Source organism: Diorhabda carinulata, chromosome 2, assembly GCF_026250575.1.
Source record: "Diorhabda carinulata isolate Delta chromosome 2, icDioCari1.1, whole genome shotgun sequence".
Taxonomy (NCBI): domain Eukaryota; kingdom Metazoa; phylum Arthropoda; class Insecta; order Coleoptera; family Chrysomelidae; genus Diorhabda; species Diorhabda carinulata.
The window spans coordinates 3,206,299-3,230,186 of record NC_079461.1 but is presented as its reverse complement, the minus strand read 5'-3'; the positions used below and the strand labels follow the sequence as shown (position 1 = coordinate 3,230,186).

The 23,888-nt window shown below is 31.8% G+C and overlaps 1 protein-coding gene across 3 annotated transcripts in view; it reads left to right on the top strand.

The window, feature by feature from the left end:
• The window catches only part of LOC130904067 (longitudinals lacking protein, isoforms A/B/D/L), a 593,400-nt gene that overhangs the window by 545,204 nt on the left and 24,308 nt on the right, over nt 1–23,888 (top strand). The window contains exon 5 of one of the 3 annotated variants that reach the window (XM_057816620.1): nt 23,709–23,886. The exons of the other annotated variants lie outside the window; for them this stretch is intronic. Within the exon in view, the coding sequence (XP_057672603.1) occupies nt 23,709–23,886 (178 nt within the window). The remainder of the gene's footprint in view (nt 1–23,708; nt 23,887–23,888) is intronic. 3 annotated transcript variants of the gene reach the window in all.

The following is a 23,888-nucleotide window of genomic DNA, read 5'->3' as shown; positions in this document are numbered from 1 at the left end:
CAACATAAAAACCGTTTTCTGTCTTCTTGTATATTATCTGCATAAAGTACTGGTTGAGGGCAACGTAGAATCTTGCGACTATACAGGTAGCTTTTAAATTAATTAATCCTTCATATATAGCGATTTACTAATATGAAATTGTAGTGAAATATTTTTTGGTTGAACTTAATTCATTTCCAGGGCATTTCTTGGTGGCTCCGCGAAGAGATCTCAGACTGATTTACGAAGCGGTAGATGCTGTTAACAAAGGTCTATCATTGAGAAAAGCTTCTGTTCTGTATAATATACCGCTAACATCTTTATTCAGATATGTTAAAATATACAAACACCAATTGATTAATGGTAAACAATGATAGTACTGATCGAATGTACTACCATCGTCGAGTCTAAAACAAAAACCAGTCATTAGAAAGAGAATTTGTCGCTCTAGGTTCTACTGGTGGCTGGAGTATTAAATTTGAGACAATTAGTCCCGATTTAAACGTATTCGATTCAGATTCTTTTCAGCTCCATGCAGTCGCTTCAACATGAAGATCGCCAAACAAATATTGTATTCATCAAACATTTAGTACGAAGATGGTCCCAGAAGTATCTGGATCAACAAAGAAAACACAAAAATTTTGGAAAAAAATGTGTTTATTTTTCAACGTTATCTCCTTTTAGCTCCATACATTTTTCCTGCGATATTCGGCTTTTATATTGGTTGGGATAAAGCCTTTCAAATCAAATTTTCAATTTTCATATCCATGTTTACAAATTCACTGAAAAGGGTCACTATTGATGGCTGCCAAACAAAAACTAAATAGCGTGGAGTCTTCAAATTTGAAATATGTACTTTCTGATACAATGGTATTTTTCAAGCAACTACCGCCATCTCTAGGTAAAGCCAGGTACTTCCGAGACCACCCTTAATAACGTTTTTATCACTTCATACATGTATGGAGTCAATTGTGTTAACAGATGACGAAAATTTCTGTAAAATTATTCTAATTTATGTTCCAAAGAAGCGTTTAATTATATTGCAATTTAATTAAAGAAGTATTGTAACAAAATAAATTTTATTATATTTTTTTGAAAATGTGTACTATATTTTCAGATACTAAAAATTGCTAATTGTATTCATATTTCCGGACGACGTAGATATATGAAAAAGTTTGCTTTCATACTAATGAGAAATTTTCTAAAATATGTTTCTATTTTTAATCAAATAAATTTATTTATTATTCTTATTGAGTTTTATTATACAAATAACTTTCCCGGACCAACAAAACCCAAAAAGATAATTATTTTTGTTGGATAATAAAACAGTTTTCTATATTTTTGTAAAGTTGTTATTGAATAGACGCCATTTGTTAGAAACACAGGGTATTCCAAAATCAAAAATATTAATCAAAAGACAGAAATAAAAACACAGGGTATTCCAATTTCCTTGAACATATCTTTTATGCCATTGCAAGAACAAGGTCCAGTGACAAAAATGTTCAGATTCATAATGTAAAATACTAACAGTCTTTCAAGGGGTCTTTTAGTTTTTGCCAGATCCTTGGTATTGCAAGATCCATGAACCTCTTCTCACCTCGATATCAAAAGACAGAATTAAAAAAATGGTAGGCCATTACCAACTATCATAGAGTCCAAAAAAAGCTGCATAAAAATGTATCCAAAATATTTACACGAAAAATGATTGGATTTGTGTTTGTAACCAAAACAATGTGTCATATTTTCCTCTGATTACTTTCTGGTAGCACTACAGTTTGAAAGGACGTGAAGGTCGTTGAATTAGAACCCTTAAGTTTGAATTCAAAAATACACGAAAACTTCAATCTTCTTAATTACATGGAATATGCCTTATTAGTAACAATTTTGGTTCTATTGGATTTTGCGTATTGAGTAAACATACAGAATTTTGTAAAATTTTTTGTGGCATTTGAATTTGCTCTCTACGAACAAGATGAAAGCGATACTTGTGACATATTTCTTGGCTGAATTAGTTGCTACTCTAAGTGCGTCCAGAAGCTTACCTCAGCTTAATAAGCAAGCTCATAACACGAGGAAGCTGTAAAATTAATGGAAAATTAACAAAGACGATAAAATTTTTTTGTAAACTCAACATGATCCGGAAATTAACGTTTGTTTTAAATGGCCCTCCGTCCCAAAATTTTACAAAAATGTATACTTGGCGGAAGAAACAACTGCAGCCATGTTAACGTGGCGATATCACAACGCAGACTGATGCCTGCAGTGTTCCCAACTCTTAAAAATTTATCTCCCTAAAGCCGCATTCAAAAAACCCTAAAAATCCTCATATATATAAATTAAATTCAAATAACATTAAACAAATAATAAATTGCAAAGAATCAATAAATAATTTCTTCAAGTAACAAATCATTTACTTCAGATTTTGATTTTCGAAAATCATACATATTGACATGAATAATCCCAACATTTCTGCGGATGATTAAAAAATGTTTTTCCCGAAATTTGGGGGGAAAACCCCTATGTTGGGAACCCTGGATGCCTGATGCCTTCATGTCGGCAATAATGGAATCTGAAGCGTGCAGTCGAGTTGTTTAAAATACAAGTCGTCGGCCTTTTGTTTAATGTTTATATAGAGCAATCTCAATCCTATTTGTCTGGTTGTCTTCTATAGAAAATTAATTACATTTTGGAACGTTTACAAACTTAAAAAATTTCAACTATTGGAAAAAGTTTTTATAAATTTGATGTGATCGATATTATGTAGTTATTAGAAGAAATGGTTTCAAACATGTTTCATTTTATTAAATTGTATTTTTATATTGGACGATTTATGTATAATGAAGTTAGAAAAATCAGTTCGTCTATAACGTTGTATGTTTAAATCAGTTCAAAAGGCATAACTATGATAATTATACCCTTTTCTAATACACCCTTCATCACATTTTCGTGGCATGTAAAAATTCATAGTCAAGGTCTTATATGAATTTTGTTTTAGCCCAGGGATATACTTGTCTAAGGTGCTACAAAACTTACCGATGGAAAAGGGGATTGAATCAACACCAACGATATTTCTGTGGTATAGATCCTCAATTTGAGTGTCAATATAGGGGGTGTATGTACAGAGCACAAGTTAAATGTAATCTGAAAAGACATTACCAAAATGTACACGAAAGATTCAATTAAGATATCACCGATATACTCCTAATAATTAGTAATTTAGCATTTTTTCATATTCTAGTCATATCAAATATCTTCATTCTCTATGATACCCCGGAGCTTCTCCACCTACCATGTCGTTTAAGTAGTTTTCAAAGCGGTTAAGTGTAATTGTTTATAAAAAGTTGTATTGCATGTTTGCTTCATATTTTATTACTAACCTTAAAAATTTTTCAGGTACCGTTTTCACTTGTGAGGTTTGTTTCAAGGTTTACAAACACCAAACAAATTTGCGCAGACATAAAAGACTGGAATGTAACAAAACACCTTCATTTGGATGTTCAGTTTGTAATAGACGTTTCTGGCATAAACACCATCTTCAGCAACATTCTTGTCATCGAGAAAAACATTATATAATGTTACAAAAATAGAGTAAATGTACAGCGATATTAATTAGAGAATGTATGTAAAGTAGAGTATCAATTATCCGTATTACCCGTTCGAGTTTTCAAAGTTTCAAATTTCCCGCGTGCGAGGTTTCCGATGTAATCCGCACTTGATGTTTTAACTTTTGCCTTGTATGGCGCCCGTTACGGTCCAGGATTTTGCCGCTCGGAGCGCCCGTAACCTCTCAACTCAAATTTGCTGATAAATTAATGTAAATGTGTAGATTTGCCAATTGCAAAGAAAGTACAATGTTGTCACATCTACGATTTACAAAGCTACATCTATATCTACAACCCTATAAATCCAGACACGGAATAAGGAAGTTAAACAGGTTGCAAAGCTGTTGGTTTTGTACCCAAGAACATTTATAATGGGGACTAAACAGGTCTGAACTGGAAAAAGCTGCCAACTAAATCCCTTGTTTCCAAAAGGGAAACTGCAGCGCCTGGATACAGAGCTAGCAAAACCCGAAAAAAATTTCTAGATGAAAACAGAGATTTTGGACCACTGGTATGAGAATACTTTTATCCCACAAGTGAAAAAACGCCAACAGAAAACAGGTTTAACCGGTAAAGCGGTTTTACATAATGCACCAATTTATACATCAGACGTTTTGAGCCAATAGGTTGATGAAGCATGGAATAAGCTTTATTCTAAACCACGATACTCGCAAGAAAATGGTGGTACTGAACCAGATGACCCTCAAGATCTACAAGAAAGTAATGATCAGGATAAAAAAGTAGCTCCAGGTTTAGACGATTGGGTAAATTGCGACGTTCCGGATATCAGATTCATTCTGATGAAGAAATTGTGCAGCATATAAAGAAAGATAATCAGTGTGATATTTATACAGATTTTGTCCTTAATAATACTAAGAGGTGTCCTGTAATTTATTATTTATAGTCTGACGTGCATCAATTAGTCAGGATAATCGATGCTCTACTATATTTGACCATTTTTTGTTAACTAATCAATCTGTACTTATCATCTGGTGTCAACAGTATTAATTTATTTTATTATAAACAAAAATTAGGTGATAATAACAAACTCAATCTTATTTCGTATTCTTGTGGCCATTTTCTATCTTTTAATTTACCTGTGATTTTTATATTTTTTAAATTATTCTATATTTATAAATGTAATACAACTGATTTTTTAAATACATTTAATGACGATTTCCACCTATTTTAATATAATTGAACTTCAGCAGAGTGCCACTGTTTCAGCAGTCGATGCGTTATTAATGATCATCTATCATTTACACACTATACAATACACTTCACTTATAATAATTTACTTAAAAATATCATTTAAATAATTTTTGCGGTTACTTTCACTAATTCTTTATTTTCACTACGACTATTTATTTTAACTGCGCTAAATAAACTTATTTATATGACACAACTAGAATTCTACAAAATTCTAGAACAAAAGGAAACACGATAAATAAATAAATAGACTTTCCTAGAAATTATTAGATAATGGTAATCGGTTTCCTAAAATGAAAAGTTCTTAAAAAGCGCGTCCGCCATTTATAAAAAAAAAAAACAAATCGGAGGCGCCGCGCGAACTCACCTAATTTAAAAATTCCATTGTAGCTAGACAGGGCCGGCCGAAGGACCCATATCGCGAACTTTTTCGTAAGGATTCAATTATTAAGTTAATTATTGATTTCTTATTCAATGTTGTTGTGTTTACATATAAAGATATTAAATTCCTATCCTTCTACAATGATCTTCTCTATCAAGCATATTATTGAATGGTATTAATCTTACTTTGTTATTAACATCGTTGAAATGTTACTTTTAATTTAACTTTCCAATATATTTCTCATAAGTGATCTAGTTCTCATTTTTTTTTTTCAGTTATGACGAGATACTCATGTGATCAATGTCATAAAGATTACAAATGGAAAACGGCCTTGCAGAGACACAAACGTTACGAATGTATGAAAGAACCGTCGTTTCATTGTCCTCTTTGTAGCTACAAAACACTCAGAAAAGACCATTTGAAACTTCATCTCGCATCAAAAAAACACGCCTACGAACAGGCGATGCCTTTTCTTAAAGAAATGGGATTTTGTACATTTTAAAATATTTAATTAATTTTTACTATTGGGAAAAGACTGTACGACAAGCTTGTACACAATTTTCTATTAAAATCTCATCAATAATTCATATAAAATTGAAGAAAGTTTATGATTGCTGAAGAAACTTTACAATAAACAAAAATTCCTTTGAATCCCCAGCTTTTGAGGAAGAAAATGTTATAACCAGTATCTACTTTTCAATGACGCTTTTTTGATAATTACACTACACGGAAATGACGTTTTCTCCTCAATTGTTTCTGATTTTGTACATTTGTTACGAGAGTGGTTCAAATAGAAAAACTCATTTCGGGAGACCGACGCAGTACTTTACGCGATATCGTTTGGTAAAATCAAAATTTCAGCCAAAACTTTTGAATTTTGAGCGGAAATTCACACGCTGCGAAGTTTGAACGTGGCTTTTTCAGCGGTAGCAAAAGATAGAAGATAATTTAATGGAGGAAGAAAGATAAAACCGCGCCAGTTAAAGCGAAGGTGTTGTGTACCGTGTTTCTGAACAATGAACTGTGCAAAGCGACGCCAGACCGTATACAGTTCGGCTACAATGGAAACATTTTTACAAAAAGGCGTCCGAAAGCTTCCAGAGACGTGGCATAAGTATGAAGAAAACAAAAACTGTGGAAATTATCAAATTTTTTTCAACATTAATCAAGCTAATATTTGGACTAACCTCGTATCTTTACTTTTAGTTGTCTTATAGCTTATATTTTATATGGAGAAACTAACATCACATACGTCAATATTACAGTATAACAAACTAAAAATGAAATTAGCGAGCTACGTGAAAACAATTTCTTATAATATTCTATGTTTTTATAAATTATGATATCGATTGCGATCTGTTCCACCAACTTTACCACTTGCTCTGAACTCTCGTTTCGATTATCTCTTGTCATCTGATGCTTAGTTGACACATTGATCTGCTTTTTAGTTTCCTGGGATGCTGGGGTTTGATAGGACCCAAACAATTGATACGTTTGCCTTGGTTTGATGAAGAGAAACCGATAATCTAGCTCAATAATTCCATTTTTAATTCGTTACATTTTGGTATTGTTAATTCCACAGTATACTATAGTTCGATAATTTAGAAATTGTTATAAATTAACAAATTATTTTTTATAAACTATTGAGAAAAAAACAAATTTATTATTATAGTTTCTTTTCTTACCTTAAAAATTTCAAAATAAAAATTTAATATCGCTAGTTTTTGTTTCCACCCGTATATAAACTAGATTATTATTATTTTTTAACTTTGCTCTTTTGGTAGTAATAATTATTTCATTATGTTTTAGGCAACGAAAGGAAAATTTCATGTTTAACGTGCAAGAAAACCTACAAATATCAAACTTCCCTTTATAATCATCAAAAATATGAATGTGGCAAAACGAAATCTTTCCTTTGCAATTTATGTGGAAGAGGATTTTGGCACAAACAAGCATTGAAGAATCACGTAACCAATAAAAGATGCAAATTAGCAACTACTCATCTAAATTTTTAATATTTACGAAAAAGAAATCTGTTACAAACAAAATCAAATCACTACTAATTATTTCGGTAACTCGTAACGGTCAGATTTTAACTAATTTTTTCAAGAGCAACATGTTTTTAGGAAAAAAAAAATCGACAATAAATTGACGTTGATGAAGATTCTTATCTTAGTATCAATTTTTTACAAATACTTCGTACTCTTTCCTTTATTTTTACGAATGATGCCACTTAAGTTATGAGATGTGGCAACACTGATAAAAATATGTCAAATCCGACATTGATATCAGTCAATTCTGAATGGTACAACAGCATTTGTTTGCCAGATGTGCTCGAAAATATTATGGAAACCAATTAGAGACGACGAATCATTCTGCACCACAACAATTGACGTTGATGAAGATTCTTTATCTTAGTATCAATATTTTTACAAACAATTTCCTTTATTTTTATGAATATACCACTTAAGTTTTAAGATATGGCAACACTGATGAGAATACGTCAAATCTGACACTTTTATTATAAAGTTTAATATTTTTGTGAACGTCTTTTCACGCTTCGATTTTTGGTGATGAAACACCGTCTCGATCCACCTCGTCGACTGTAAGAATCCATCAAGACAAACCAAATTCAACAAAAGTTATCGCGCTCGAAGCACTTCGAAGCAAATGGTCGCTCCATTAAAGCAAAGTATAACTGTCAATTCCGAATGGTACAACAGCATTTGTTTGCCAGATGTGCTCGAAAATATTATGGAAACCAATCAGAGACGACGAATCATTCTGCACCACAACAATTGACGTTGATGAAGATTCTTTATCTTAGTATCAATATTTTTACAAACAATTTCCTTTATTTTTATGAATATACCACTTAAGTTTTAAGATATGGCAACACTGATGAGAATACGTCAAATCTGACACTTTTATTATAAAGTTTAATATTTTTGTGAACGTCTTTTCACGCTTCGATTTTTGGTGATGAAACACCGTCTCGATCCACCTCGTCGACTGTAAGAATCCATCAAGACAAACCAAATTCAACAAAAGTTATCGCGCTCGAAGCACTTCGAAGCAAATGGTCGCTCCATTAGAGCAAAGTAGAACGGGCAATTCTGAATGGTACAACAGCATTTGTTTGCCAGCATTCTTCGAAAAAAATGAAGGAAACCAATCGGAGAAGACGCCACAACAATGCAAGCTGTAAAAAATCAGTTCAAACAGACGAAAATCTTGAATTCCTTTTATAGAACGATCAGATTAGAACTATTTCTATATTTTTTCAAGAGTAACATGTTTTTATTCACATTTGTTAAGCATAATATCTATACTTTCTATAAAAGTTTCATATACACTAGCCGACAAAGATTTAATTCAAAAGTTTTTCTAAAATGATTTACTTTTAATCAGTTATAGAAATTTTTTATATTTGTTTTTTTAAGTCATCTATAATATATTGAATCTAAAATTAAATAATATCGTTTTCATCTTCATCCCTTTATTGTAAAATTCTTGTGATTCGGTCGAAACGTTCACCAAGAAATAATTTCTGCAGGATAAATGAATATGAAGAACCAATTCATTACTTTACTTATCTATATTAGTGAATTATGATTTATACATTATTACACAATTAAAAAATATATTTTGTTTCATTTCAATGAATCCTTGTACTTTTTCGTGGTGGTAGATCTCTCAACTTCAAAGTTAATTGATTAAATGTTGACAGTGATAATTTTTTTCAGGATTTCTCTGCATCCAATGTCACAAAACTTATAAACTTCGATCGAGCTTGTTGCGCCATCTGCGATTGGAGTGCGGAAAACCGGCAACGTTTAAGTGTCCTTTATGCAATTACGCTTCCAAGCAAAAGTCTCCGTTGTTGAGTCACGTTTCTATGAAACACGCTGAGTATTTGGATGAATTTTTAGAAACGTATTATGCCAGACCGGGCTTATTTTGATAATAATAAAAGTTTCATTTATTACAATACCGCAATTTTTATTTATATATTTATTTATGCAGGGTGCTCCGGGACTTAATGCAAAGAGTAGATGACGTGAAATAATGCTGTGGTATAAAAAAAATGTTTCATACGGCCCCTTGTGTCGAGTTATAGGCCTTCGACGTTCAGAAATTAAATGTTTAACAATACGGAACAACCTGTACAATCTAAAGATAGCAAAAATTAACTTTTTGATCGATTTTTCAACAAAAAGTTTGTTTAACTCGATAAAATTTATGGTTTAGGAGATATGTAGACGTTTAGATCATTGTACATGTTAAGGAAACCGTTCGCCATAAAGAAACATTCTGAAAAAAATTATCATAAATTGTAATTATTTATTGAAAATACTTATTAAAATACAATCAAATATTTCTAATTGTACTGTATATTACGTGTTCTTACATAAGGAAAAAATTGAAATTTAGAAACATTTAGTTGGTTAGTTAAGTAACAACATAAAAAACTATAATGAATTTTCGAAGCGGGCACACTTCCGGAGTCTACGGAGGATATTTCTTTGAACTTGGAAGAGTATTCCAATATTCTGCCTTATAGCGTCACAATGGGAGTCAATTCTATCGATCATTTCGTTAAATGTGTTTACCAGTGTTGTATATATCAAGCTTTTGGGATATCCCCGAAAGGAGAAGCTATTAAAACATACACAAACATTTTTTGGAGACTGGTTTGTCTACATGAATTAATTTAACTAGTTTCCATTATTTTTTAAAAAATTATATTTTAGGAAGTGTCTTATCAAAAAAAGGCGCAGGCTGAAATGGATTTTAATTCAATTATTTTGAATATTTTATCTATATAATCAATTTTTACTGTTACAAAAAAATGTTTGGTGTTGATTGATTGGATACATTTATCAACTGACACAAAATAAATATCATCAAGTTTTTTTCGTCAGAATATAATTTTTTCTTGTAAGGATTATAATCTTCTCAGACTCCTCCTTAACAAATTAGTTAATGATAATGTATAGGTAATACAAATGAAAAAAAAACGAATCAAATGTGTGAATTTTTTTTAAATTGGTGCAGCTAAAAGTACAGGGTTTCCAAGAGCACGGTTTTTTCTTTGTTTTCTTGAGGGGTGCAATCTATTTAATAGTATTTTTCTGGTAGTAAGTTTAGTTGCTATTCTAAATTTTAATAACAAATTCATAGTTTTTAAAATATGTTTGAGTTTCTTTTTCATATAATGGTGAGGTAAACTATTGGTTTGTAGTATAAAATTGAGAAAAAAGTAGGGCGCCGAATCAAAGCTAAATAAATCATTAAATTAGTAACTGATTTCAATATTCTGTCGATTTGACATTAAATTTATTTTCATTTCAACAAATTAATTGTTTTTTTCTTAACAAAATATTTTTGCTTATGTTTATTTAACAATTTCTCTTATACAGAAATTCACATACCTCGTGCATGTACACGTATATATTTTAGATTTTAGTATATGAGAAAGTTTTTATGAAGAAAAACTATTTTTCTCAGAATTATCATCAAAATTTAGAACTTAGGAGTATATATTTATTATTTTCAATAATTTTTAAAAAAACCTCTTACTATTTTTTTTATTTTTAGTACCACCAGGCGGCGGTCAATGCAAAATATGTTACAAGATTTTAAAAAACAAAGGAAGCCTTTATACTCACATGAAATACGTATGCGGAAAAGAAAAAAAGTTCCAGTGTCCTTATTGTCCTTTGAAAACTAAAATTAAATACGACATGAAAAAGCACGTTAACCGATTACATACTGTTTTCTACGAGAAATTTCTAACGATGTTCGATCAATTATATTGTGAATTCTAAACCTTTTTTTTATAAATTGATTGATGAAATATAATAATAAAACTCAGTTTTTCCCGTATATAAGATGAATATTTTTCAACAAGTTTGACTTTGTATCATACACGTTCGTTACTTTCACAGCTGTCATAAATTATTGTTGAATTAAGTAGCTATGACTCAAAAAATTTATAATAAAACTGCTCAAACCCTCATAAGTTTAACAAAGATCTACCAGGTAAGATCTAACCCAACCGTAATAGAATTGTATTCATCCGATTAACAACGAAAATTTTCACAATATTATAGCCTATTCTAATGAATGCGAGAGTAATAAAATGATGAGGAATTCGTAATCATCTGTTTTCTTAGACGTGGAAAGTTTGACAGGAAGGACTCGTATACAGACTGAATAAACTCTTGCCTAAGCAATATGCAAAACTTCTCCTGATGAGAGAAAGAGCCTTTAAAATTAAGCAAGAAGATGCTCACTTGGACTAGGGGAACCAACGCGGGTGTACCACAAGGTAGTGTTCTTGGGTCTTTTACCTCTCATACACTAGTGACATCCCTTAATTTGATTACGCACGACACAGCCATTTTGACTATAAGCAATTCCCTCGAAGAAGCAGCAATCAATCTACAGACATCAATTAATAAAATTGATTAAAATATGGTAATCAAGCTCCTTGATAACACCAATCTAGAGAGACATTATTGAGACCACTAGAACATTCCACAGACTCACCTAAAACTTTCGAAAAACTCTATAAACATCAGTAAACTTTTTTTATAATATTTAGACATCTTTTTACAATTAGAACATTCCACAAACTCGCCCAGAACATTCTAAAAGCTCTAGAGACGTTAGAAAACTCTTTTTATAATATTTGAACATCTAGAACATTCCACAGACTCGCGTAAAACTTTCGAAAAACTCTTGAAACATCAGTAAACTTTTTTTATAATATTTAGAAATCTTATAACAATTAGAACATTCCACAAACTCGCTCAGAACATTCTAAAAGTTCTAGAAATATCAGAAAACTCTTTTTATAATATTTGAACATCTAGAACATTCCACAGACTCGACTAAAACTTTCGAAAAACTCTATAAGAATCAGTAAACTTTTTTTATAATATTTAGACATCTTTTAACAATTAGAGCATTCCACAAACTCGCCCAGAACATTCTAAAAGCTCTAGAGACGTTAGAAAACTCTTTTTATAATATTTGAACATCTAGAACATTCCACAGACTCGACTAAAACTTTCGAAAAACTCTATAAACATTAGTAAACTTTTTTTATAATATCGAGACATCTTATAACAATTAGAACATTCCACAAACTCGCTCAGAACATTCTAAAAGTTCTAGAAATATCAGAAAACTCCTTTTATAATATTTGAACATCTAGAACATTCCACAGACTCGCGTAAAACTTTCGAAAACCTCTATAAACAACAGCAAACATTTTTTATAATATCGAGACATCTTATAACAATTAGAACATTCCACAAACTCGCCCAGAACATTCTAAAAGTTCTAGAAATATCAGAAAACTCTTTTTCTAATATTTGAACATCTAGAACATTCCACATACTCGCCTAAAACTTTCGAAAAACTCTTGAAACATCAGTAAACTTTTTTTATAATATTTAGAAATCTTATAACAATTAGAACATTCCACAAACTCGCTCAGAACATTCTAAAAGTTCTAGAAATATCAGAAAACTCTTTTTCTAATATTTGAACATCTAGAACATTCCACATACTCGACTAAAACTTTCGAAAAACTCTTGAAACATCAGTAAACTTTTTTTATAATATTTAGAAATCTTATAACAATTAGAACATTCCACAAACTCGCTCAGAACATTCTAAAAGTTCTAGAAATATCAGAAAACTCTTTTTCTAATATTTGAACATCTAGAACATTCCACATACTCGACTAAAACTTTCGAAAAACTCTTGAAACATCAGTAAACTTTTTTTATAATATTTAGAAATCTTATAACAATTAGAACATTCCACAAACTCGCCCAGAACATTCTAAAAGCTCTAGAGACGTTAGAAAACTCTTTTTATAATATTTGAACATCTAGAACATTCCACAGACTCGCCTAAAACTTTCGAAAAACTCTTGAAACATCAGTAAACTTTTTTTATAATATTTAGAAATCTTATAACAATTAGAACATTCAACAAACTCGCCCAGAACATTCTAAAAGCTCTAGAGACATTAGAAAACTCTTTTTATAATATTTGAACATCTAGAACATTCCATTGATTTACCTAGAACTCTCTAAAATCTCTAGAAATATTAGTAAACCTTGTTCATATCCTTGAGACGTTTTGGGAACAATCAAAATATTCCATTTATTCTTATAAATAAAAATCATGTTTCAAAGTGTGCTGATTCGTTATTAAATTGATCAAATTGTATCTTTCTTTTTAGTCCTTTAGCATCTCAGCATGTAATTTTACTTTTTTAGTAGTTTAAAGACTAAATAATAACACATTTCAAAATATTCTTGTTTGTTTTTTGTATGTTTATTTCTTTTTTATTTTGTAGACTATAAACCAAAAATTTACACGTGTACGAATTGCCAAAAAACATACCATCATCAGGGATCATTTTATAATCACACTAAATATACGTGCGGGAAGAGACCAAAAATATTTTGTCCATATTGTAAACTGTCTACCAAATATGCTCAAACGATGCAGCACCATCTCAAAATCAAACATGGTTTGGCGATGAATAGAGCAGAGCTAAAGACTTTGATGACGGAAAAACAATGACTTTATTTTGTACATATCAACCGATATTTTTTTAATAATAGTGCCGTACACCTATAAATTTTGTAATAAGTTATTTTGTCGATCCTTACTCACAGTTTTTGTTCACTCTATAAAGTCTATAGTAAACATTTTATTAATTTACTTTGGAGAACAAACCTATAACCGTACACGGCATATAAATAACCAACAAGTATTTTAAGATCCTGGAACACCCTCCTTTTAACCCAGATCTCTTTCCCTCAGAATTTCAACTGTTTGTACCGCTAAAGGAAGTTTTAAGATGTTGTTGATTTGCCTCATGCAAGGACATTCAGGATGTGTTGCAAAGCTACTGAATAACCAACCGAAAAACTTCTACTAGGAAGTTATGTTACAGGTTAGACTGTATTTTTGTAGTAATTTTTCATTTATCTTCGTTTATAACAAGTCATTCGACTATCTAGGCGTGCAAATCAACTTAAAAAAGTGTAAATGAAGCGAATGGAAAGCCTTCAAAACCAGCCGAAGAGTTTACAGTTTCTCTAGTTTGAATCGCTGCGCTTGAAGATATTATCTGTTCAAGGTCAAAAGTTATCAACCATGTGTGAACTCGCACTTATCGCCGTGCTTTACCTTTACGCTAAGAGCGCTAATCGTAGTATCGAAAGTAGTGGAGTTCGATAACTTAAATTTACTAGAATAAATCAACAAAACTATATATACAAAGTTATATACAGGGTCTTTCAAAACGTTCGCTTGCGAGTTATATCACAAATCGCAAATTAACAATAAGGTTTAGCCAATCAAAGCTTGTGGAACGTTTAAGTTCCTCCCTATCGAGAGAGCCATAAAAGTATTTAGCTGCTGCCGCGGTTTTAAACTTACTTTTGTTTCTAAAACGCACCCTGTATATCGAAAGATTAAACTATGTCGCGCGAGCTAAATCTCTGGAAACAGTGCAGTTTCGCTTTGCGATCTCGAGTCAGAATAAATTTCTCCACGATTCCAAACACCTCGAGTAAGAAACAAAGAGCAGGTAAAACGTTTTGACGTTTCCCGAACTCAAGTATATTGGGAAGGATTAATTTAATTATAGGTATCGGTCAGTCAGATGTGGAGGGATTATCGTTTTATTAAGATGCAAGGCGCCACAATACTTTCATCAGCATTTACACCAGCTCTGAAGGTTTCTACCTATTCATAATTCTCTTCAGGTGTTGGATCGAGTAGCTATCCTGTCCTAGTTCTCTTAGGTTTATATCTTGATGTGTTCTTCAACTGTTGCTGGGTATTTTGAGAGCTTGAATTTTACTATATTTTCGCTCCATGGCGGTATTTCTAATAATATTTTTTTGTTTTAGTTTATTGTTGTCAGAACTGTCAAAAATGTTATAAAACCAAACATTCATTGAGCCGCCATTTGAAAATAGAATGCTTACAAAAACCTCGATTTTCCTGTCAATACTGTAACTACCAAACTAAATACAGTTATTCCTTGAATCACCACGTTTCAAGAAAACATGAAAAAGAAGCTTATAACTTATTTAATTTATAAAAATATTTCTGTATGTTGAACATTTAATAATAAATGCACTTTATGCCTCTCTTTTTGTTTTATTCTTTTAAAATTTTCGCGTTCTTTTAATTTCTATTTAAACTTTTATTTATTGTGAATATATTTTATCACCGTTTAATTTATTTTTCTAGACAGATATGAATGCCATCATTGCGGAAAACAATACGGAGCCAAAAGATCCCTTTGGAGGCATACCAAACTTAATTGTGATACCCTAAAGGCGTATCCCTGCTTATTTCCTTCGTGCGGATACAGAGCTACCAGGCGTTACATGATACGTCAACATATGCAACACAAACACCACATTCATATGACAACCAACGACTGCAACGATAAATTGAATAATTTCGGCAATTATTATTGAAAAATTAATCATTGTACAGCGACATCAACATGTCCATAAATGATAACTTTTAGTTTCAAAGTATTACTATTCAAAATGTCATTATTTATCTTCGACTACACGACATATAGTTATGAGGGGTGGGTGTAATACGAGGGCGTGTCAAAAAGTACGTGCTCAACAGACCTTATAGGTACAAGAGTTGGAATCGCTCTTCTGCCTTCCTTCATCTATTTTTGTTCATAGTTGCTTCACGCCAGTTCTTTAATCCTATTCTTTCTAAATCTTCTCTACATGGACTCTCTTCGTCCATTTTGTCCCTTCCAACGGAGTCTTTTCGCTTTGACCACATAGCTTAATCTCCGCGTTCTTTCTTTTGCTTTGCTCGTGCGCTCTTCCGGAAATCCTCCCTATTACCCTTCTCTCCCTTATGCTTATTTTGTTTTTTTTCTTTTAAATGCATTACTAGGTGGATCTAGGTGGAGTCCTCGTAGGGCTCCAAATGGTTCTCGATTTCCCTGGTTTTACTTTCATTCTTTCGTCGCTATTACCTTCAGGTTTTCGTACTTCTAGCCTTTTTCAAAGTAGGAACATTTTTTATAGATCCTTTTCTATTCTACTGTGTGTGCAGGGATTTGTGTTATGTTGTTGTAAATCATCCCCTGGGTACGGATGTGACTGCTTCTCAGGATCATTTCTAATAGAAACTTAAACATCACTGTTGAAAGTTCTTGCTTAGAACTTTTTATTACAAAATTTTGCGACTAGACTTCTTTCGACAGCTACTTACTTCATTCTTGGTTTTTTTTTACCAAATGCTGCGCTGATAAAATTTTCTCTACGCTTGCTTGATATCGACAAAAGGAGGCTTCAGTTTTAATCCTTGTTCTGGATTGCATTCAGTATGAAAATGTTGTCTAAATAGACACCACAAATACGTTTCTTGAAATTGTAATTGAAATTGTCGATGCAGTATTATTAAATATTAATTATATCTTGATTCGAGCAGTGTCTATAAGGCGGTAAATTCAAAAAGTCGTATTTTTAGTGACACGCCCTCGTACTAAAAATCTAACTCATGAATGTTTATGTGGATCATTTAATGAATAGCGAATAAAAATTGTTGCACGCCAAAGGGATATGTTTATATTTGATATTTTAAGTCTGTTAATTGGAGTAAATTCAATAATAATTTATACAGGATGCTTCAATTTGGAAATATGTGTAACTCTGTGAGTTTATTGGTTATTTGTGTCAAATGCATATCATTCATTAGTATTCGGACTACATGGATCGTTTTATAAAAAATGTAAAATTTAAGAATTTGTATATTTGTACGCCAAGCATAGTAAAAACAACGCATCAAATAAATAATATATGGAGGTACGGAGAAGATGTTTCTAAAAAAGTTTTTGGTGTTTTCAAATTTCGAAAATTCCATTTGCTTTGGCCGCCCAGTAAACTTGATTTATATATTTTTTAAATCATTTCATGAATAATAACAATTCAAGATGCGAAATGAATCGTTGCATATCAAAAATAAGTTTTAAATTTTTTTTTTTATCGCCAACTATAAAATTTATGTTTTAATTACGTGGCAACTGTCTCTGACTGATTTCTCTGGATATAAATAATGTAAATTACTATTTTAGTGTTCTCATTTTCTTCTATATAGTCTTCTAAAAAAAGGTGTGACATAATTTGCGGTTTGCTGCAATCGGTAAAAAGTTTTTTCCACCATACAGTTCGCTCAATACAAATAAAAACAATACGATCGATTTTGATATTTTTATTTTGAAGAACTTATGAAAATGAGAAAATATTAATCATAAAACTACAATCTGTTATTTTAAAAATATAAATTTTTTATCCATCGAAGTAATTCCCTTTTTTGCTTTTATTATATTTATAATTTTTGTATTCTCGCACGAAAGAAAATAGAAATAGGACACTGGTTTCTGACCTCCCTGTCCAAAAACTCAATCGGGCTGAGATCGGGAGACTGTGACGGCCTAATTATTACTTTCAATACATTCTTCCTCTCCAATTATTTCAAACAGTATTTGTACGGCTTCGAGGAATGCGTGGAATCGTTGTTATACTGGAAGATAAATTTTTTGCCGATCAGGCGTTGGCCAGAGCTCACTACATTTTTTATAGCTTCCTTTCTCCAAAATTCCGTTAATTTTTTACAGGTTTCCAGTCGCCCTTTCTTCTAAACATCCCCAAATCATTTTTTACAGCCGGGAATATACATTGACTTGAGCACCTTTCCTTTAGACTTCTTAATTTCATTTTGACATCGTGAAAGAGGTTTGTTCAATACCACCTTTTCAAAAAAGCCAGCTACTCTTAATCTGTTCTTCACTCTAGAAGTGAACACTTAGATTCATTTATTTGAGCTCCTGATCAATACAAAACGTTTATTTTCAGTGGTTGTAGTTTTTTGAGGTCTCCCTGAATGTTTTCTATCGTCAAATCTCCTGGTGGACGCATATTTATTCACGTGGTAGCCGAGTTTTTTTCAATTCAACTACTGCTTATTTTTGCCTAAACTTTTCGAGAACGAACCTATACGAAAGTCTGTAAAAGATGTTTTAGTTCAAAAGGTATAAATCACACCACGTACTTACGTTTCACAGGTCTAACTAGGACTAAACTACAATCATAAACGTCGTAGAAATAATTCCAGGTAAATGATGATGAACAAATCAGCTGGTACTTGCAAGTTTTAACTTCAACGGACACTATTTTGGTTTGTGAGACATCGTTTCGACCTTTGCTTGACAATATTAAAGAGAAATTTGTTAAATTGTATTATTATTTTCATCAAAAGTTTATTTACATAATATATAGATTTCTGTTTCAATTTATGAAAGAATAAGCTTTCGAAAATTCCAAAATATTTGAAGCCGAGCTAACAAATGTCGAAGTGAAAGCAATTTCAAGTTGGTTAATGATTCGTTGGATTGTTGAATCTAATCTATAAATATCTTCATTCTTTCATCTTCATTGTAATATTTGATATGTATGAAAAAGGTCGTTGTTTTCAGCAGGTACCACGAAGGTATAGCGCGAATGTGGTTAAACATCTTGTTGAGGAACTCAGCGTCTTCTAAAAAAATTTTATCTTGATTCTTCGACCTTTATTTTCCATGCTAATAGACAACCTTTTGTTTACTAATAATTTTGCGTTTATATTAAACATTGAGGTAAATCGACAAAATCATTACTGGATGGGAAAAAATCCACACTGGATGATGATGATGAATTATAGTAAAAATTAAGTGTTTTATCTATAAATATTCATTGTAACTAAGTTTATGATCGAGGTCAGTTTAAGGTAAATAATAGTTATGTAAAGACATTCTGCGATTATGTGTTTTATAGTCCATTTCCAATTGCAGTTGCTACATTTTGGTTCAGGTTTCTCATCAAATAAGTAGCTGTGGGTCAGTCGCCTATGACCTAGACGGAGACGTGTTAGAAAAACTTCATCTCTGCGAGTTTTCAGTAGTTTTACTGAGTCTTTCACTTCACGAAGTGTGTGGACACAGCTTCCTTAGCGGCCAAGTCTACCTCTTCGTTTCCTTCTATTATATTTGAATGAATTTTTTGAAGAGTTTGGATTGAGCTAAGGGAATCTGTGAGTATGAAGTGATTGGGTTCGTTTGATGGGTTGGAGGAACTTTTAACATATATTTGGAGGTTCGATACGTCTATGTAAATGTGTACAAAGGTTTTGAACTCATTTAGTATATTATTGAAGTGTTCTTCTATTGGTTGGTGTGGTGTTTGTCGAATGAGGTGAGCTGAGTAATGATTTTGGTGCATTCTATTGTCCGGTAGTCTGAGAAGATTCGATAGGAAGGCATTCAGGACGGAAGAAATTTAATTCGCTTAGATACGGTCTAATTCTAGCATAGAAAGCTTTGTGCATCAAACCAAATCGGCAAAAGTTGATTTATTCCAAATCACAAACGAAATTGAATTATTCCTTAAGCATATAAATGAAAAAATTTAACCTTGTCTTACAATTATGTTATGGGTGTTATGTTTTTTTAAAAACAAAATCATTAATGACGTGCAACAATTTTTATGAAGTATGATCTATATTAAAAAAAACTGGTCACTTGTTGATAGATTACTTTGACCATAAATGTTTTCTATTATCACAATTCTTAATGACTGTGTATGATAAACTAACTACTAGTGTAAAAATATATTAGAGCTACTGAATACTATAGTATACATTGTTGTATAACTGTCATTCATGTTATTTCGTAATTATAAAATAGTAATGTAAATCTTTGAAAGCTTTTTCGATTTGATTTAATTATTTCTGACGCTGAAAATTTGTTTTTAATAAATATCTTGTCCCTATGTAACTTAATAAATATTAAAAATTTTAGGTGTCCTATTTTTTCCGTGTATAACATGTGGTAGAGTATATAAAGCGAAAAGATCCTTATGGAGACACATAAAATTCGAGTGCCAAAAACCTCCTAAATTCAATTGTCCAGCATGTCCCTACAAAGGTAAACAGAAAGCTACAGTTATATCCCACGTAATGAACAGGCATCCAGAAATAAGATTTTCCCAATTAGAAGAAATCAAATAGACGTAAATCGGATAGAATCGAGGATGGTATACGTAGAATGTTATATATTCGAGAATAGGATCTTTCTTATTTTGTTTTCCTATTTCAGTGACTTAAAAAAACACACACACACTTCTTATAAAATATGTATTTTGTTTTTTCTTATATTTTTAAAATAAAAATTTGAACGGTTGGGGTATATTTTTAAAATTACCAGGTATGTTTGTTTATTTTCACGGTGTTTTATAAAAAATTTTCCAGTTAGTAATTCAAAGCAGATGATTTCCAAATACTAATTTGTCTTTCTCATGATACTGAGGGAAAATAAAATTTTAATTAAGACATAAACGTATAGCAAAATTATACATTTGAATTTAGTTTTAACGATTTATCGATTATATATCGAGACTGTCGCTTTCTCTTTCACAGCTTCAACATAATCAGATCTTATTCCTTTTAATGTAGATGCCACTTTGAGAAACAGAGATTCATTGCTCTAATATTTCGACTAACAACTCTCATACGAATGAAGGCTGAGGCTATACTGATTTATTTACTGTAGTGGAGACACTACATTCTTACCTTGCGGTAACAGTTGGTTTAAGGGACGTAGGCAGACCTCCTATATTACCCTAGCCAAAAAACTGTTCGGTTAGACTGAAATAAACCTGTTTCCTCATGTAATCTGGTAAATTTTTGACAACAAAACCATATTGGATACGGATACGGACATTGCACCTCATCAAACTGAACTTATTTCTATTGCTTTCACTGAGCTAAGCTAAATAACAATCTCTTAATCAGTTTATCAAGTTCCCTATACTTCTTTAACATAATGGGGTATCTAAGGAGAGTTATTTTTCATTGTATTAACGTCATATTTGTTTTTTTTAGGTCAAAAAAAATACAAATGTAGAAATTGTTATAAATCCTACAAGCACGTTCAATCTCTTAATAGACATGGAAAATATGAATGTGGAAAAGAACCGAATTTCGCCTGCGACAGACCTAATTGTAATTTTATAACGAAACTTAAAGGGAATTTAGTGAAACATTACAAAAGACATTATTTATTTGAGAATAGTTTATAACTGATTAACGTAAATATCCATTGAATATTATAAAATATTTTTTATTTAAAAACCAACACAACTCGTATTGGTCCGGGAGCCAGGTGAAAATTTGATTAATTATTTCCTTTCGAAAGATAATAAAACCTAGTGAACGTCAGTAGCGTCTCGGTGGGTGGGATGAGATGAGAAAAAAAAAAGAAAATAATCAGCTGACTATACTATAGTGTATTATACGAGGTCTGGCTATTAAATAACGAGAATGATTACGAAAAAGGGTTTTATTATAAAAATTATTCTACGATCGAATGCATCCCTTCAATATAGTCACTTCCCCTCGCCACACACCTTTTCCATTGATCGAAGCAGTGCTGAAAGTCTTCTTTGGTTAGGGTCTTTAGGAGCTCTTCCATCGACTCAAATCGGGTCCCTTTCAAAGAAGATCCTTTTTTAATCTTTCAAGGAAATCTAAGCTGACCCGTTGACTCTAGAGCTATTGGTCAGGAGTCAGATTTTTCGCACCAACCTCGCACTGACTTGTGCCATGTATAAAATTTGTCTAACCGTTTCTTTATCGGCGTTTACAGCATCAGCAATTATCCGGATGCTCATTCGACGATCTGCACGCAGAATTTGGTTGATTTTGGTCACTGTTTACGGAGTTGAAACAGTCAAAGGACGATCTGGGCGCTGGTCATCTTCAGTGTTTTCGAGGCACTCACTAAAGCGCTTACACCACTCAAGAACGCGCGCACGAGATAGAGAATTGTCCCCATAGGTCTCTTGCAACAAATACTATAATAGTGACGGAAACGTGTTTTGAGTCGTGCCCTCTAGGCCCGCAGTTTCGTTATTTAATAGCCAGACCTCGTATAATAGATTATAGTATAGTCGGCTGATTATTTTGTTTCCTCGAGATATTGGGATAGTTTGACAAATTTTTAGTTGGGAGGAAATGACTAAATTCCTTTTTTCTTTCTCATCTCATCCCACCCAGTGAACCGCTGTTAACGTTCACTAGACTTTATTATACAACTTTCTAATACAACTTGGTTGAGTATTTTTGTTGCTAGCTCCCGGACTACATCTGTACATCAACAAGAATCAACGAAATTGGAGAGAGCAGCTTCTTACGAAATTAGATATTTCGATACTGTAATTTTCAACAATCCTATAGTTTCCAAATCGTTTGATCGATTGCATTGAAATATATTTAATGTAGTTATTCGGTTTTTAGATTTTGATCCAAAGAATAAATGTCCTAGTTGCGGTCGCATGTACAAACATCACTCGTCTCTTTGGAGACATTTGCGATACGAATGCGGCAAGGCGCCAAACTTCGAATGTAAATCTCCAGGTTGTAAATATTCGGCAAAATTAAAAGAGAATTTAACTAAACATTGTTTAAGATACAATCACACTATGTAGTATTTAATTTTTATTAAAAATATTGTTACATAAATGTCTTCTTCTTATAACTATATTTGTACTATCCTATCCTAGTATTCCATCCAGTCCATCAAATACTATCATTGCTTTCTTTTAGTTGATCCTATTTTCCCTATCTCGTCAATCTTTTCTCTTTTTAGGGTTTTATTCCTTTCTAATTCACTTACTATATCATTTCCTTCAGTTGTAGCTTCATGTTTTGTGTCAGTCACTCAATTTTTTTTTGCTTTTTTATTCTATTTCTTTCTTCACCCATCCATCTTATCACATTGTTGTTGTATCATCCTCTCCACAATCTTTTTCCGGTTTTATTCTATTAATTAGATTATATCTACTACTCTTTTTACATCATCTTTTAATTCGTTCTTTATTTTGTTGTTTTCGCAATCTCTTTTGTCTTCTTCTTTGTTTTACTACCACCCTGTTGTCTAGTTTTTATTTCTCCAGTCAATTCGTGGTTAACTAAAGTTATAAACTAAAATTTATTCATCATCTGTTATGGATATTAAACTGAAAGAAATTTATAATAAAACTTGATTAAAAGGGCAACAAAATTTTGAAATATATTAATTGTGAATGTCACACTGAGTATATAATTATCTATGTCTTTGAAAGACACACTTTAATCAAATATATTCGTGATATAACTACAAATGGAGGCAGTTGGAATGTCCTGGAATGTGTTCTAACTCTTGGATAGTATCCGTTCGAGGAAACCAAAGCAATTCATTAGACTTCATTATAACCAACGAAGATACTGACTATTATGGTAGAGTACAACAAAAAATGGGGTTTCTAAAGGCCAAATTATTGTGTTAAAACAAGATTTGACTCTTTTTATTTTGTTATTTACTGTATATTCATCAGAGGTTTTCCGCAAGATGAATAATATGAATGTTATTTCAGCTCAACGGTCACTACACTACTGTAATTGTGGTAAAGGTTACACCAGCAAAAAAAATTTAAGAAGACATGTGAAGGAATGTGGATCTCATCTTAAAGATATATTATGTCCTCTTTGTGATTATAAAACTACGAGAAGAGATACTTTGAAGCGGCATATTCTAGCACGACATGACACAACGT